The following is a 17,007-nucleotide window of genomic DNA, read 5'->3' on the forward strand; positions in this document are numbered from 1 at the left end:
TATTAACATGTGATATACACGTTATACTGCAGAACTGTGTGTTTCATATTCTTCTTCATTTTTCTCCTGGTCATATATTTTCATTATCTATCAAACAAAGTGTCCCAATTTCTGCTATTTATTGTTCCTGGACTTTTTACCTTATGTTACGGAGTCTCTGCCTTTATGTTTTGCACTACATGTCATGCCCTCTTCTTCTGGTTTATACCGCCATTGTTACGGGAGGACTGGCAGATTAGGATAAGGTGGTAAATATCCCAATCACCAATCGGGACCCACCGTGCTCCAGATGATAAAGACGCTGCTGGTAACCCGAAGGTTGGGTGGAGAATACAGAGCTGGGTGGCTCTGAGATAACCCAGGAGACCTGGAAACCAGTCACATGTGAAGGAACACAACAACCCAGTTAGCGTTTCAGTATACCTATGGCGTTACACTGACCACGTGGGCAGGGAACACGTCAGGCCAGGTGGTGACCAGGTAGCATTGACTGGAAGACCGCTGCGAAAGCGCCCTGTCAGCCACGTGTGTATGACACGTCTGACCGAGTGGTCCCCCGATTAGCGTTTCTGGCCACCAGGGCTCTCAACTGGACACGTGTGTACAGTACACGTCAGGCCAGGTGGTCACACTGGTAGCGCTGACTAGGAAGCCGATATGAGGAGAACAGGTTCCACACACACAGCCCAGGAACTCCCTGTTAACGCCACAGGGGTCCTGAGGTACGCTGTCCGTGTGCGTAGGGGGCACAACCGGACAGGTGGCGCTGCAGCCGCAGCCCAGTTAACTCCACTGGGCTGCACAAGCAGAACTGGACAGTAGGAGGTGGAAGCCTGGCACCTGACCCTAATGTGCTGAGCCACAGGTGCCTTGGCGTGACAAGCACCGGATGCCTAACCCTATCTACCTCTTCCAAACAAAGGCTTATTTCGCAATGGGCCCAGAACATGGAGGTGTGCTCACAACAAGCATATGAGAAGACTGCGCACCTCCATGTAGTCTCCAGCCCCTTTTATAACCTGGGTTCACCCCAAACCCAGGGTGGACCACAATGGCACCTCCTGGAGCCAATAGCAGAGTGCCATGTCATCAGTGACATCACCATCAGCCTATCCAGTACCGCGACATCACTGATAACCTTATGGCAGCCACGCCCCAACCACCTCACCAGTCATCATCTGACGACCAATGGTGGGGTGCCAGGTCATTGGGGCGGGCCTCCGCGAGCCAGTCCGGAGTGGCCACATCATCAGGACACCTGATGTGTGTCGGCCTATCAAAGCCTGCCAATTCACGGACATGCCCAGTGAGATCCTTACCGGACCTAGCCTCTGATGCACAAAGTGCCAGAGCATGCTCAGTAGCCTGAACAACAGTCTCACAAATCAGATTATCAGCCTTTGCATGCTCAGTAGGCACAAGACAGGACTTAGACACGGCATGATGTCCAAGTACCCGTGCAAAGAGGCTTTTTGAAGTAAGTGTAGGAGCATGCTCAGTAGCCTGAACCAAGGACTTAAGGCTGCTTTACAGGCAGCGACATCGCTTGTGAAAGCACCTGCCCCCGTCGTTTGTGCGTCACGGGCAAATCGCTGCCCGTGGCGTACAAAATCACTAGTACCCGTCACACATACTTACCTTCCTAGCGACGTTGCTGTGGCCGGCGAACAGCGTCTTTTCTAAGGGGGCGGTTCGTGCGCTGTCACAGTGACATCACACGGCAGGCGTCCAAAAGAAGCGGAAAGCCGGAGAGCAGCCGCATGAAAGTCATGCCCACCTCGTTGCCGGAGGACGCAGGTACCGTGTTGTTCGTCGTTCCTAGGGTGTCACACGTAGCGATGTGTGCTGCCTTAGGAATGACGAACAACCTGCATCCAAAGTCAGCAACGACATTTGGGAAATGGACGACGTGTCAACAATCAATGATTTGGTGAGTATTTTGTATCGTTAGCGGTCGCTCGTACGTGTCTCACGCAACAACGTCACTAACAAGGCCGGATGTGCGTTACGAATTCCGTAACCCCAACGACATCTCGTTAGCGATGTCGTTGCGTGTAAAGCCCCCTTTAGCCTCAGAAATGGCACTATCAGGCTGAGCATGCTCACTAGGCAAAATACTGGACTTAGGCTCTGGCTGGGGAAAATCGGCATGCGCATGCGCACTAGCCGCCTCTCCACACTTAGATGTGGAGGAGGAAACAGCCAACTGGACGATCCGAGGCATGGCTAAAAATGGCAGCTGGCGCCTGGGTGCAACAGGAATCGAAGCAGGCTGCTTGCGGCTATGGCAGCGCCGATTCGTAACAGCCATTGTGGCGGTCTCTTTTTTTAACCAATAAAAAATTTGGGTTTTGACCTTATCGGTTCCCGTGGAATTTTTCTACATTTCTGTATCTCTTATGTATTTTTCCGTAGGTCGTTCTACATCCTTACAGCCCGTACACCTCTCTATTATTTAATTGCAATATATGTACTTATTTATGTTGGTGTTATGTATGGTTGTCTCTTTTGATCTACCTCGGTAGTCTCATGGCAGAGACATAGCTTCCATGCCATTATTTGAGCTATGATATTCTATGTTGTTTATTAAACTGCAAATAAAATATTCCGGTCTGTCCACTCTCGTGAAACGCTTAGATAATGTTATTTTTTGGTTATACATTAATGTGTAAATACTTATTTATTATATTGAATGTTTATCTATAACATACGTTAAATATGTGTTTTATTCTTTTACACTAATAACAACATCTGTGATTTTCAGGTTGCCCACAATGGCCTTATCCTTGAATTGGAACATCGGACTGCAGGCAAGATATCAGTGCCAGGTTAGTTAATGTTTCATAATATCTGTTACATTTTTTGTAACATGTTTATTAAAATAACCCTGATCTGTTGAGATATGTAGTGATGTAAGATGTCAATACATATCTATTTAGTACCAGTGTTTTCCATAAAAGCAAATAATATGCCAGTTTAAGGTGGGGATTACATGAGAAAGTTGGCCGTAACCAAAGTTAGCTAGGTAACGATGCTACATTGCAGCACAATATGAGAAAATGGGGCTGCATTGTGATTCCAAGGGTATTGCAACAAGCAAGTCACACAAAATCAGACATGATTGGAGTTCTTGCTGCTTGCATGTCGTGGTCACCGTCCCCTTGGGCTCATTCATTTGTCTTGCACTAAAATATAGCAGAGACACCTAAAAGCCGTGGTTGCCTGAGAAATGTCATAGCCAAAGTCGCCATGTAGTCCCAGCCTAACCTTCATTACATGGTTGCATTTTATTGACTTTTCTGTGTACTTGTTCTTTACAATATAATAAAGGAGCTTTCACTCATATGAGATATAGGTACTTATGTCATATTAGCATATTTTTTACTTATCAAATACTCTGGACACAACCAATATCATGTGTAATCTCTCGTCACAGACCAGAATAAGCTGCAAAAGGCAAGCTAAATCTCTCTTTCATCATTTCTGAATATCAATTGTTTATTAATTTTTTTATTAATATTTGTATTTAAGGAATGTAATTTATTGTGCCATTTTACCGTTCATTCTACTAAAGGCTATTTATAATTTTGCACATGATTTTTTACTTATTGTACATTTGCTTTTGAAATACAAAATTAAGCAACTTATTAAACAGACTTTATTAGAAACTTTCGGTTGCGGAGTGTCCGTAAGACTTTAAGTCCTTCATCTAGCGGAATGCGCTGCAAAAATATTACAAAGCCATCAAAGCTGCTGATGTCTCTCTGCACTCCCCCTTCCTTCTCTCAGTGTTAGGGATAGCAGAAGGGAGGGAGAGGGGTTGTACACAGAGCTTTACATTCTGAGGAGAGACGAATGTATAGTCAGTATATCACAAAAGTGAGTACATCCCTCACATTTTTGTAAATATTTTATTATATCTTTTCATGGGACAATACTGAAGATATGACACTTTGATACATTATAAAGTAAAAATCTGAAATGAACAGAACTCCACACAACAGCAAACTATCACTAAAAGATATCCTTTATTAACAATGAAGGGATACGAATATCATTAAATCATTAAATCATTAAAAAAGGAGAAATATTTGGCTACAATTTGCAGGGTTAAATGTAAATGGTGACATGATAGACATACAATAGGCAACAAATATTAGTGCCGCCTGCAATTATAAACACAGCATGTCCCCAATACACAGTTTCTATGATGCTGGGTAAAAAAATAAAAAATCAAAGTCAATAATATCAAACAAAATAAATGCCAGAATTAATAATGTGCTCCTATGATATATATTGAAATCCATGGCTATGATTAGGACTGGTAAAAGCGGGTGGTAACTGCTGTGATAAAAAACAGACCTAAAATTGTATAAATAGTTCTAAAAGGTAACACCAAACAAGACTAGTTCATGATATGTTTCAAATTAACACTAATGGTTTTAAAATGTATCATTAAGTACAAGAACCAGAGTATATTGCTCTGAATGTGGGCCAGTGAAGCGTGAACATTATTAGTAAATAAAGTAGATATATAAATGATAACAAATATGAAATATAAATTAATTTGAAGGTTTAAATACCAATCAAAGCACCTGATTTGCCATACAGTTTACTGAACCAGGGTATATTGCTGTAAAATTATACAATTGCAGAGTGAAAATGTATAAATTAAATAACATGGATCTATTTATAATAATGAAAAATGTAATAAATACAGTACATAGATTTACAGGTGTAAAATACCGATCAATACATCTAATGTGCAAACCATGCAAGAAAAATTGAATTTATCACAAATGCAACCAGCCAAATAGTGATGATAGATAACTACAATGTGACAAAGGGTATACCACTAATGTTCAGAGCAATGCATAAAAAATAAAGGGTTTAATACTTAATGAATATGTGCCAAGCAACCTGGCCCATGCTTAAGAACATATGAAACACTCATATGGGATGCAAGATTAACAAAAAGGACATAGTTACCAAGTAAGATGTGTCACTGCAGAAACACCCTGATGCACGTTTCATAGGTTCACTTCCTCAGAAGGGGTCAAAAGTGTATTTTTTTTAAATATTTTGTTGCACAATAAAGAAACAGCTTTTTGTTGTTTTTGTACAAATGTTTTCAGTTTGTGATCGCACAGATACTCAATATGTGTAATTTTTTTGTTTTATATGTGAATTATGCGAAAGGACATGAATAGTGATTGCAATTGTCATCATTTCTTATTTTATTACTATTTCTGTATTGTTATTCTTTTTATCTTTTTAGGATTTATACTTTATAGGCAAAATATCCTTACAAACTGTATTCAAATGGTAAACATATTTCCTTTTAGTAACTAATGTCCGTTATGACACTTAACAATAATGTGATTTTAGGATTTAAGGAATACACTAATTATTCATCTCAGTAAATGCTGTGTATCAATGTTTGCACACACATATACACTCTTACACACATTTCTAGACACATAGTCACATCTGGAAATTATTGGCAGCCTGGGACTCGGCGATTTAGCTTTTTATGCAGGTAGGAAAGCTTTTTGGTTTCAGAGGGAGCTTGCAATCATTCTACATACATTACTCAATTTATCTTTGAGAAAGAGTATACCCCTTCTGGGACTCATGCAAAGTGCAAGATGAGGGAGTTGAAAGAAATGTCCGAGGATGTCAGAGGAAACTACAAATTAAGTCACACAGTGCAGGTAAAACATACTATAAATTGTAACATAGAGTTCACTAAGAGAAATCTTCCATACCACCAATGAATGGGATTTAAAGTCCAAGCTGTGGTTAGATTCCGCACTGTGAAACATCATCAGCAGATAGGAAATGGGAAGATACACCATTAATACCATTGAAAGCAATATGTTTAATAATTATATATTTCTAACAGATAATAACAAAAATTGAGATGATTTTTTCATTCTTCCTTATGGACCCGCTATCCCATAACCCCCTCCAAATACTTTACATAGGTAAATATATATGACTATAGCATTTTGAGTTCCTGAACGTCTTTTTCATTTACAGTACTGCTTTGTACTTTCTTGATGATGCCATGTTCATATGTTCATTGGGGATTTATACTCTGACCACAAGGATCCAACAAAAGTCCCATTTGTTTTATGTGCATGAAGACAATTACTTGTCTATCCGGGGCCTAAGGTTCAACAATGGCTATGTCCCTATGGTGTATTGATTTAACCTTTAGTAGACTGAATATGAGTTCATATAAAGCTCAGAGTCTGAAATGCCATACAACAGTGAACGATGTCCAACCTGTTCTTGACATTAGACAAGAGGTTTCTTCAGGAAATGATTCGTCCTTTCAGCATTTCAATTGGTTGACTTTTTATCACTTTGCTCATTGTGAATAGTAAACGAGGAGGGATAAACAAAGCTTTTATTACTACCAGGTTACAAAGTATGAAAAGTAACCAGTGGGTAATAGGGAAATGTTACCTATATTCTACAACTTGAAAAATACTGACTATTGAGTGGCATGGTCCCAACGAAAAATTCAATGTTAATAATTCAATCAGTCATCAAAAACTGATGATATAATTTCTATAAAACATCATGTATTACACAAGTCTATACAGCAGCAGAGGGGCACGGCCATGTTGCTTCGGCCACTACACATGGCTAATTTGTATACGAAGCCGTTCTAGGGCATCATATGCAAACTAGCCATGTGCTGGAGAGGCAAAGTCAGGGGAGCAGAGCAGTGTGCCGGTGTATTATCCTGCATCCCAGCATGCAGCAGCATGATAAGTCATCACTCTGCGACCTTATCACACTGCTGCAGGCAACGCTGAGCCACAGAGGTGGCAAGGATGTAGTAGCCGATGAGGTAAGTAGGCGCTCTGTGAGCTGAAGATTGCCGGGGGTGATGGTGGGGTGGCTCACTGACCCCAGTCCCTGTGTTGCTTCAGCTGGATGTGTGTAAGAGGGTGCACATCCAGCTGAAATGCATTGCAGCTTAAAGAGGATGGCCTGCAACGGGGAAGCCAGGGAGGGTGAGTAAAATGTCTTTTTTTTTCTTTTTGCACAAGGCAAATATACTAGGGGAGGCCCAAGAAGGGGACATATATACAAGAAGGAGGACATATATATACCATGAAGGGAACAAAGCCAGGATGGGGACATATATACCAGAATGTGCCCAGGAGGGGGATATTTTTATACACACCAGGAGAGGCCTAGGATGGGGAACATATATGCTTTGTAGGAGACAAATAAACCAGGATGGGGATATATATACCAGGAGGAGGACATCTATATCAGGAAGGTAACAGAAACCAGGATGAATACATATGTATCAGAATGTGCCCAGGAGGGGGATATACATACCAGGAGGGGCCCATGATGGGACATATATACCTGGATGCAGACCTATATACCAGGAAGGGAACATATATACCAGGAGGAGGACATATATACCAGGAGGATATTATACAGAGTCGCATTGTGTATGTGGAGGGGATAGTATACAGAGGGGTAGTGTGTATGGGTTGATATAATACAGAGGGGCAGTGTGTGTGTGTGTGAGTGAAAGGATATATATATATATATATATATATATATATATATATATATAAAGAGGGGCAGCTTGTGTGTTGGATAGTTTTCAAAGTGGCATCGTACTGGAGGGATATTATACAGGTGTTCAGTGTGTATGGAGATAGTATACAGAGGGGAAGTGTGTGTGTGGGGATATTATACAGAGGGACAGTGTGTGTGGGGGTGGTGTAGGGGATGTATTGTTAATTTTGTGAGGGAGATACTTTATTTTCTGGAACAACCTCAAGGGTGCTAAGACTTTTGGCCATGACTGTGTGTGTGTGTGTGTGTGTGTGTGTGTGTGTGTGTGTGTATATATATATATATATATATATATATATATATATATATATATATATATACATATATATATATATATATATATATATATATATATATAGTGTGTCCACCCATATCCTGTCCACCGCCATTAATTTGAGAACATTAGCAGCTATAGGCATAGAAGTGGTGTTTAGGTATAGCAAAGTAGCCATGCGCTACGCAATGAAACCCCCTACAGCGCCACCTGGTGGAAAACAACGGAGTTAGCATTTTTATCTCAAAAACGGAACAGGATAGAGAAAAAAAGTGAATTACAAAATAGTAGGGTATCATCAATTCAATACGAATCGACACCTTTTACATAATCATTGAAGTTTATGAAAAAGACTCAGCATGTCAATTCCTTCAGTATTTTTGCATTGTTTTTCACCAATTTGAATGAACATTAGTGATGAGCGAGCATGCTTGTAACTACTCGGTACTCGCACGAGTATCGCTGTACTCGGGCTGCTCGGCGGGGACCGAGTAATCTCGCGATACTCGTGCTGTACTCGTGGTCTTCATTTCTGCATGTTGGCGCTCTTTTGAGAGCCAGCCCTCATGCAGGGATTGGCTGGCAGACCACTGCAATGCCACAGCCCTGTTAGTTGTGGAATTGCAGTGATTGGCCGGCCTGCACAGCGTGACCGAGCCTTTATACCGGCCGGCGCGCTGTGCTCTGCTCACAGCTATCCAGACAGTCAGTGCAGGGAGAGTGTCGCTGATTCAGGGAAAGCTTTGCGGCCCTTTATAGCTTTTTCAGTTGCAGGGCTGCAAACAGTGTGACCAAAAGTCCTTCTCAGGACTATTCTAGTTGTATACAGGCAGGCAGGGTATAGCCAGGTCGGAGTACAGTAGCAGAGTCCTTCTCAGGACTATTGTTGCTATATACAGGCAGGGTATAGCCAGGTCTGAATACAGGCTAGTGACCAGAAGAGTCCTTGTCAGGACTATTGTACCAGTATACAGGCAGGCAGGCAGGCAGGGTAGTGGTGACCGTATACCAGCCTTCATCATATCTGGGGCTGGTGTACACAGTGTAAAACAGTCCAGATAGTGTCTGACTTGTCTGTAATTGTCGCTCCCCAAAAAAACCTGTTAGGTTCTTATTGCGTCCGTGCTTGGTTTTTAAAACCGCACGTGTGTGCCTGTTGGTGGCAGCGTACAGGTGCACTTGTGTGCAATTTCCACAAACTTTGATATAACGCACAAGTAGTGAATATACACGTCAGCAGTGCACAGCATTGCAAAATGCGCAAGGGCATTGGCAAGGAACAAGGAAGTGGACGTGATGGTGGTGCAGGCAGAGGCCGAGGTCGTGGGCAAGCTCTAATTTCGCCACAACAAAGGGCCACATCTAGTCGCTCGCACGTCCTGTCCCAAATTCTTGGGGACCGCAGCAGTACACCGCTCTTGAACCAAGACCAGTGTCAACAGGTTGTTAGTTGGATAGCAGATAATGCTTCCAGTCAGATTGGCACCACCACAAACACTCTGTCTTCCACACGGTCAAGTGTCAGTAGCCGTGATACTGCACCGCACATTTCTGAACCTGATCCTCCTTCCTACCACCAGGCTGAGTACACGTCCTCCTCGGACATTAATGATCCCACACTTGGACACTCGGAAGAGCTGTTCACGTTTCCATTCACACATTCTGGCCTCTCGCCAGCTTATATTGAAGTGGGTCATGAGGAGATCGTCTGTACAGATGGCCAAATATTTGAGCAGCCACGTTCTCACGAAGTTGGCAACGTGTCTCAACAAGTGGTGGACGATGATGAGACACAATTGTCAGGAAGTCAGGAGGAGGAGCAGGGTGCGGAAGAGGAAGACGACGTGGTGGATGATCCAGTAACTGACCCAACCTGGCAGGAGGATATGCAGAGCGAGGACAGCAGTGCACAGGGGGAGGGAGGCGTAGCATCACAACAGGCAGTAAGAAGCAGGGTGGTGGCCCCAGGCAGAAGTCAGGCAACCGTTCCCCGGAACAACACGACGACACAAGGTGCCTGTACAAATGTTAGGTCTTCCCGAGTCTGGCAGTTTTTTAAGTTGGATCCAGATGATTCAAAAAAGGCCATTTGCAACACCTGCCGTGCCAGCATCAGCAGGGGTACCAAAACTAGCAGCCTGACCACCACCAGCATGATCAGGCACATGTCAGCCAAGCAGCCGACTTTGTATGAAGTACAACAGAGTCGAGGAGCAGTGCTTGCTGATGTCACTGCTACGTCTTCGCTGGTTGTGCATGCGAGCCAATCCCCTGTCCATGCTGCCTGCGAACAAGCCTCCTCCACTCCTGCACCTGCAGTTGCCTACGCAGAAAGAACACCATCATCAAGCACGTCCTTGTCCCAGCGCAGCGTTCAGTTATCCATTCAGCAAACCTTTGAAAGCAGGCGCAAATACACTGCCAACACCCCACATGCCACAGTTCTAAATGCTAACATTTCGCGACTGCTTGCGCTGGAAATGTTGCCTTTTAGGCTGGTGGAGACAGAAGCATTCCGTGACCTGATGGCGGCAGCTGTCCCACGTTACTCGGTCCCCAGCCGCCACTATTTCTCCCGGTGTGCCGTCCCCGCGTTGCATAACCACGTGTCACAAAACATCACACGTGCCCTGAACAACGCTGTTTCACCCAAGGTCCACCTAACCACAGACACGTGGACAAGTGCTTGTGGGCAAGGCCGCTACATCTCGTTGACGGCACACTGGGTTAATATTGTGGAAGCTGGGACCCAGTCTGAGCGAGGGACGGAACACGTCCTTCCCACACCAAGGTTTGCAGGCCCTACCTCAGTCAGTGTTTCACCCACACTCTACAGCTCCGGAATGTCATGCTCTTCAGCCTCCTCCTCCTCCTGCGCATCCTCATCCACTGTACCCTCCACACCAGTCACAAGCTGGAAGCACTGCAGCACTGCCTTGGCGAAGCGGCAACAGGCTGTGCTGAAGCTAATCTGCATAGGTGACAAACCCCACAATGCAGAAGAGCTGTGGACAGCTCTGAAACAGCAGGCAGATCACTGGCTCACACCTCTGAACCTAAAGCCAGGAAAGGTCGTGTGTGACAATGGCCGGAACCTGGTGGCGGCTTTGAGGCGAGGCCAGCTGACACATGTTCCATGCGTGGCCCATGTGCTCAACCTCGTGGTTCAGCGGTTTCTAAAGTCATACCCAGAGCTGTCTGATCTGCTGGTAAAAGTTCGCCGCCTGTCTGCACATTTTCGAAAGTCACCTACTGCTTCAGCCGGCCTTGCCGGCTTTCAGCGCAGTTTGCATCTTCCGGCTCACAGACTGGTGTGTGATGTCCCCACGCGTTGGAATTCAACTCTGCACATGTTGGTCAGGATATGTGAGCAGAAGAGGGCAGTTGTTGAGTACCTGCATCACCTAAGCCGTCGGGAAATGGGTCAAACTCCACACATAACACCTGAGAAGTGGAGATGGATGTCAGACCTATGTACCATCCTCCAAAACTTTGAGGACTCCACCAAGATGGTGAGTGGTGATGACGCCATTATTAGCGTCACCATACCGCTACTCTGCCTTCTAAAACGGTCTCTGCTGAAAAACAAACATGATGCATTGCAGGCGGAGCGCGATGAGTTGCAGCAAGAAACAGTAGTGGGTGTGGGTGATGATAACACACAGCCCAGCCTCGTCTCATCACAACGTGCAGTGGAGGACTATGACGAGGAGGAGGATGAAGACATGGAGCAACTCTCCGGCCAAATTGAGGATATGACATGCACACCAGTCATATCCTCGGTTCAGCGTGGCTGGCCAGAGGACAGGGTAGATGAGGAGGAGGAGGAGGAGGAGGAGGACAGCATGTTCAGTCATCTTGTTGGTCAGGCTACTGAAGTCCTGGCTGTTAAGAGTCTGGCGCACATGGCTGACTTTATGGTAAGCTGCCTGTCTCGTGACCCTTGCGTTAAGAACATCTTGGCCGACAATCATTACTGGTTGGTAACACTGTTAGACCCACGCTACAAGGAGAACTTTTTGTCTCTTATTCCCGTGGAGGAGAGGTCAACCAAAATGCAGCAGTTCCGGAAGGCCATAGTCACGGAAGTAGGCAAAGCATTCCCCTCACAAAACGCTAGCGGCATAGGTCATGAATCAGTGGACAACCGAGGCGTACAGCCGAGAGAGGCACAAGTCCAATCCGCCAGAGGTAGGGGAACAGTCTTTAAGATGTGGGACAGTTTTCTCAGCCCCTCACGTACCACAGCCCCTGAGGTGCGGGGTAGTGCCACAAGAAATCCTAAGTTTGCCCAGATGCTGAAGGAGTACCTTGCAGATCGAACAACTGTACTCCGACATTCCTCTGTGCCTTACAATTATTGGGTATCCAAGCTGGACACGTGGCATGAATTGGCTCTCTACGCCTTGGAAGTCCTGGCCTGCCCTGCTGCTAGCGTTTTGTCAGAGCGTGTTTTTAGTGCCGCAGGTGGAATCATTACAGATAAACGCACCCGCCTGTCAACTGAAAATGCTGACAGGCTGACTCTGATCAAGATGAACAAGGGTTGGATTGGGCCAGACTTCACCACACCACCAGCAAATGAGAGCGGAATTTAAAGTTTGCCATGTACCTCCACTCACCCATGGGTACAAACTTCTGGACTTTGGATAATCGCTGGACTGCTCCTCCTTCTCCTCATGCGCCACCATGATGATGACCGTTACAAATTGCAATACTTAGGCCTTTGTTTCAGGTATACCCCCAGTGGTAAATTTTTTCGCCCATTCTTTGCAGAATGGACATTACAACGACAGGAGACCCGCTCCTTTGCAATGGGAACAATGTTTTGAGGCCCTCATGCACGTCTCTACCCAGGGACAACGTGGAGCCTCCCAATTTTTGGCTGCCCTGCCTAAGGGCTATACTATAATACACCCACTTCCTGACAATGGACACTTAATGTTTTGAGGCCCTCATGCACGTCTCTACCCAGGGACAACGTGGAGCCTCCCAATTTTTGGCTGCCCTGCCTAAGGGCTATACTATAATATACCCACTTCCTGACAATGGACACTTAATGTTTTGAGGCCCTCATGCACGTCTCTACCCAGGGACAACGTGGAGCCTCCCAATTTTTGGCTGCCCTGCCTAAGGGCTATACTATAATACACCCACTTCCTGACAATGGACACTTAATGTTTTGAGGCCCTCATGCACGTCTCTACCCAGGGACAACGTGGAGCCTCCCAATTTTTGGCTGCCCTGCCTAAGGGCTATACTACAATAGACCCACTTCCTTCCAATGGGCACTTCAGGTTTACAGGCCCTCATGCACATCTCTATCCAGGGACAACGTGGAGCCTCCCAATTTTTGGCTGCCCTGCCTAAGGGCTATACTACAATAGACCCACTTCCTTACAATGGGCACTTCAGGTTTACAGGCCATCATGCACGTCTCTATCCAGGGACAATGTGGAGCCTCCCAATTTTTGGCTGCCCTGCCTGAGGGCTATACTATAATACACCCACTTCCTGACAATGGACACTTAATGTTTTGAGGCCCTCATGCACGTCTCTACCCAGGGACAACGTGGAGCCTCCCAATTTTTGGCTGCCCTGCCTAAGGGCTATACTATAATACACCCACTTCCTGACAATGGACACTTAATGTTTTGAGGCCCTCATGCACGTCTCTACCCAGGGACAACGTGGAGCCTCCCAATTTTTGGCTGCCCTGCCTAAGGGCTATACTACAATAGACCCACTTCCTTCCAATGGGCACTTCAGGTTTACAGGCCCTCATGCACGTCTCTATCCAGGGACAACGTGGAGCCTCCCAATTTTTGGCTGCCCTGCCTAAGGGCTATACTACAATAGACCCATTTCCTTACAATGGGCACTTCAGGTTTACAGGCCATCATGCACGTCTCTATCCAGGGACAATGTGGAGACTCCCAATTTTTGGCTGCCCTGCCTAAGGGCTATACTACAATAGACCCACTTCCTTACAATGGGCACTTCAGGTTTACAGGCCCTCATGCACGTCTGTATGCAGGGGTATTGGTGAACCTCACAATTTTGGACTGCCCTGGCAAAGGAAAATACTACAAAGACTCACTTCCTCAAAATGGGCACATTAGACTCAAGAGGCCTTCATGTACGTCTCTTCTCAGGGACATCGGAGTGCCACACAATGTTTTCACGTAAAATCTTTCATGTATTAATCTCAAAAAGTAACATACACCAGCTCTATCTCACTATTGGGTATGTGCCCTTAACATTTCCGCCATGAAAAATCATTTTGGGGTCATTTTGGAAGGTTTTCTGGTGAGTCCGTAAAAATGGCGTAAAACGCGGACAAAATTGTTCACAGCTGTGACTTTTCAGTGATAAATGCTTCAAGGGGTCTTCCCCATGCTGTTGCCATGTCATTTGAGCACTCTTCTGAGACTTTTGTGACATTTTTAGGGTTTCTCCATGCTGCCGGGGGGTCATTTCACAAAAATACTCGGGTCTCCCATAGGATAACATTGGGCTCGTTGCTCGGGCCGAGTACACGAGTATCTTGGGAGGCTCGGCCCGAGCTTCGAGCACCCGAGCTTTTTAGTACTCGCTCATCACTAATGAACATGTGAAAACCGTAAGTAAAAAGGCTGCAAGAAAATCAGGTAAAAGAATGCAAAAAGTGTGCATATTTCACACAGCACTTTTCCTACCAAGAGTCCTGACCTGCGGGTCTGCGAGTCTCCGCCGCAGGAGAACGCAGAAGACCACAGCTGCTTGTGTCCATGATTAGGGTTCGGTGCAGTGTGGTCTGTCTCTTCTGTACTCCCTGCGGAGAACACTTTCAGCTCTGCAGCAAAGAATTGACATGATTGCGGCTGAAAAGCTGTTGGCAGTACATGCACGGTGGGCACGGGATTTCTCTAAATCCCATCCAGTATGCTTGTACTGTATAACGCAGCGTTTTGGACACAGCTGAAGCATGCTGAGTCCAAAACGCTGTGAACACTGATCAGGGGACGTAGCCAAACACTTGTATTTTTGCAGCATTTTTTGTGCACCAATAATCAAATATGTGAGGTTTTGCATGATGACAATAAATAATGTATCCCTATCGTAAACTCTATTTTTTCAGCTCACCTTGATGTTGTATATTGATTGACCTGTATACATGTCGTTGCCTACAGCTTCTTGCTTTTCTAAAATGGACATGTTACATTTCACATGGCTCTACTATGAATGGCAATGTGCTGCTGCAGAACACAATGCTGTATACTTTGTATTATACTCTTATCTCTTGTGGTGGTATTGGGCCATATACAGAACACAGATATCTAGTATACTTCGGTACATCAGACACATACTGTATTATTATATAATCATGTAACAGAAGGAAAGTAGCTTCTGGGAAACCATATCTGTTTCCTTTTCCTTGCACTTTATGTTTTGCGGTTGTAAAGCACACAAGCAATATTTGCTATTCATTAATCTGACACAGATCTTGTCTTGTAAATGTGTTTCATATTCTGAAAAATAAACCACACTTTAGATTTCTATCTTACATCTGAACACTGGTCTATATGAGTACTTCCATTAATTACCTTAATGTCTGTCAATCAAACTACTTATCTTATGAATAGCCGAGCAAGAAATACAAGCAATCTTATCTACACCATCGAAAAACTATTTCTTTAAGCTTTTGCCTGGAATTAACTAGCAGTTTTGTGGAGTTCGACATATAATGTCAGGAACAGAGAATAAATGATGTTGTTGTATTTTATTTTAAAGGCATTTTCCCTTTCCAAGCAAAGCAAGTAAACAGTGCCGACAAGACCTTCTAACCCTAATGTTTCTTTATTTCTGTCAGTTACCCCATTATCGTTTCCATTGGAAGGCCAATCTATCCTATTACAATTAGAGTTGAGCGCGGTTCGCGGTTTGAGGTTCTCCAGTTCGCGGCTCGAGTGATTTTGGGGGCTGTTCTAGATCGAACTAGAACTCGAGCTTTTTGCTAAAGCTCGATAGTTCTAGGTATGTTCAAGAACGGTTCTAGCAGCAAAAAGACAAGCTAATTCCTAGCTGGCTTTCCGCTGTAATAGTGTAAGTCACTCTGTGACTCACACTATTATGAAATTTCAGCGTATAGTCTGCGGGAACAGCGCATTCAGATCACTGCTGTTTGGATAATGGCGATCACCATTTTTTTTTTTCCTTGTCTTCCTTCCCTAAGCGCGCACGTGTAGTGGGGCGGGCCAGCATGTCAGCCAATCCCAGACACACACACAGCTAAGTGGACTTTTAGCAAGAGAAGCAACGGCATGTGTGATGTCCATGTCACATGTCCATGCATTATAAAAACGGACATTTTCCTCCAGCACGCCATTATCTGCCTTCTGCGTCAGTCACCGCTGGCATAGCTCCTGTCTCCGATACTGCTGTGTACGCTCTATACACAGCGCTATACAGAATAGGGATATAAGTTTCTATTAGTCCTTGTAAGAACTAATACCGGCAGGGTCAGAGCCATAAGTGACAGTCAGGTCCGTGAAAACAGATTTTAACAACTACACAAGATGACAGCGTCTGTGTAGCTAAGGTCAGGGATTTCCTCGCTGCATTTCCCCATTAGGAGGGATAGAAAGGGAGGCTTCCTTTCCTCTACCCAGACCCACAACCCTGCCACTGTACCCTCCTGCCCTTTGCACACTCAAACTCATTGTTACTAAGCCATTATACTAGCAAACACTGAGGAAACTTAGTGGCATCCTAAACGTGGCTGTTGGACTTCCATTAGTGTCCCACTGGTGCAAACCTATGTGCAGCACATCTGCATTGCACACTCAAACTCATTGTTACTAAGCCATTATACTAGCAAACACTAAGTAAACTTAGTGGCATCCTAAAATTGGCTGTTGGACTTTCATTAGTGTCCCACTGGTGCAAACCTATGTGCAGCACCTCTGCATTGCACACTCAAACTCATTGTTACTAAGCCATTATACTAGCAAACACTGAGTAAACTTAGTGGCATCCTAAAAGTGGCTGTTGGACTTCCATTAGTGTCCCACTGGTGCAAACCTATGTGCATCACCTCTGCATTGCACACTCAAACTCATTGTTACTAAGCCATT

At 44.8% G+C, this 17,007-nt stretch overlaps 1 protein-coding gene across 1 annotated transcript in view; it reads left to right on the forward strand.

Moving 5' to 3' along the window:
• Positions 1-17,007, forward strand: part of SUGCT (succinyl-CoA:glutarate-CoA transferase) — a 1,764,969-nt gene that overhangs the window by 1,482,005 nt on the left and 265,957 nt on the right. Inside the window, exon 13 of the mRNA XM_075316596.1 lies at positions 2,765-2,828. Coding sequence (XP_075172711.1) covers positions 2,765-2,828 — 64 coding nt within the window. The remainder of the gene's footprint in view (positions 1-2,764; positions 2,829-17,007) is intronic.

The sequence above is a fragment of the Anomaloglossus baeobatrachus genome, chromosome 6 (genome assembly GCF_048569485.1).
Source record: "Anomaloglossus baeobatrachus isolate aAnoBae1 chromosome 6, aAnoBae1.hap1, whole genome shotgun sequence".
In the NCBI taxonomy this organism is placed as follows: Eukaryota; Metazoa; Chordata; class Amphibia; order Anura; family Aromobatidae; genus Anomaloglossus; species Anomaloglossus baeobatrachus.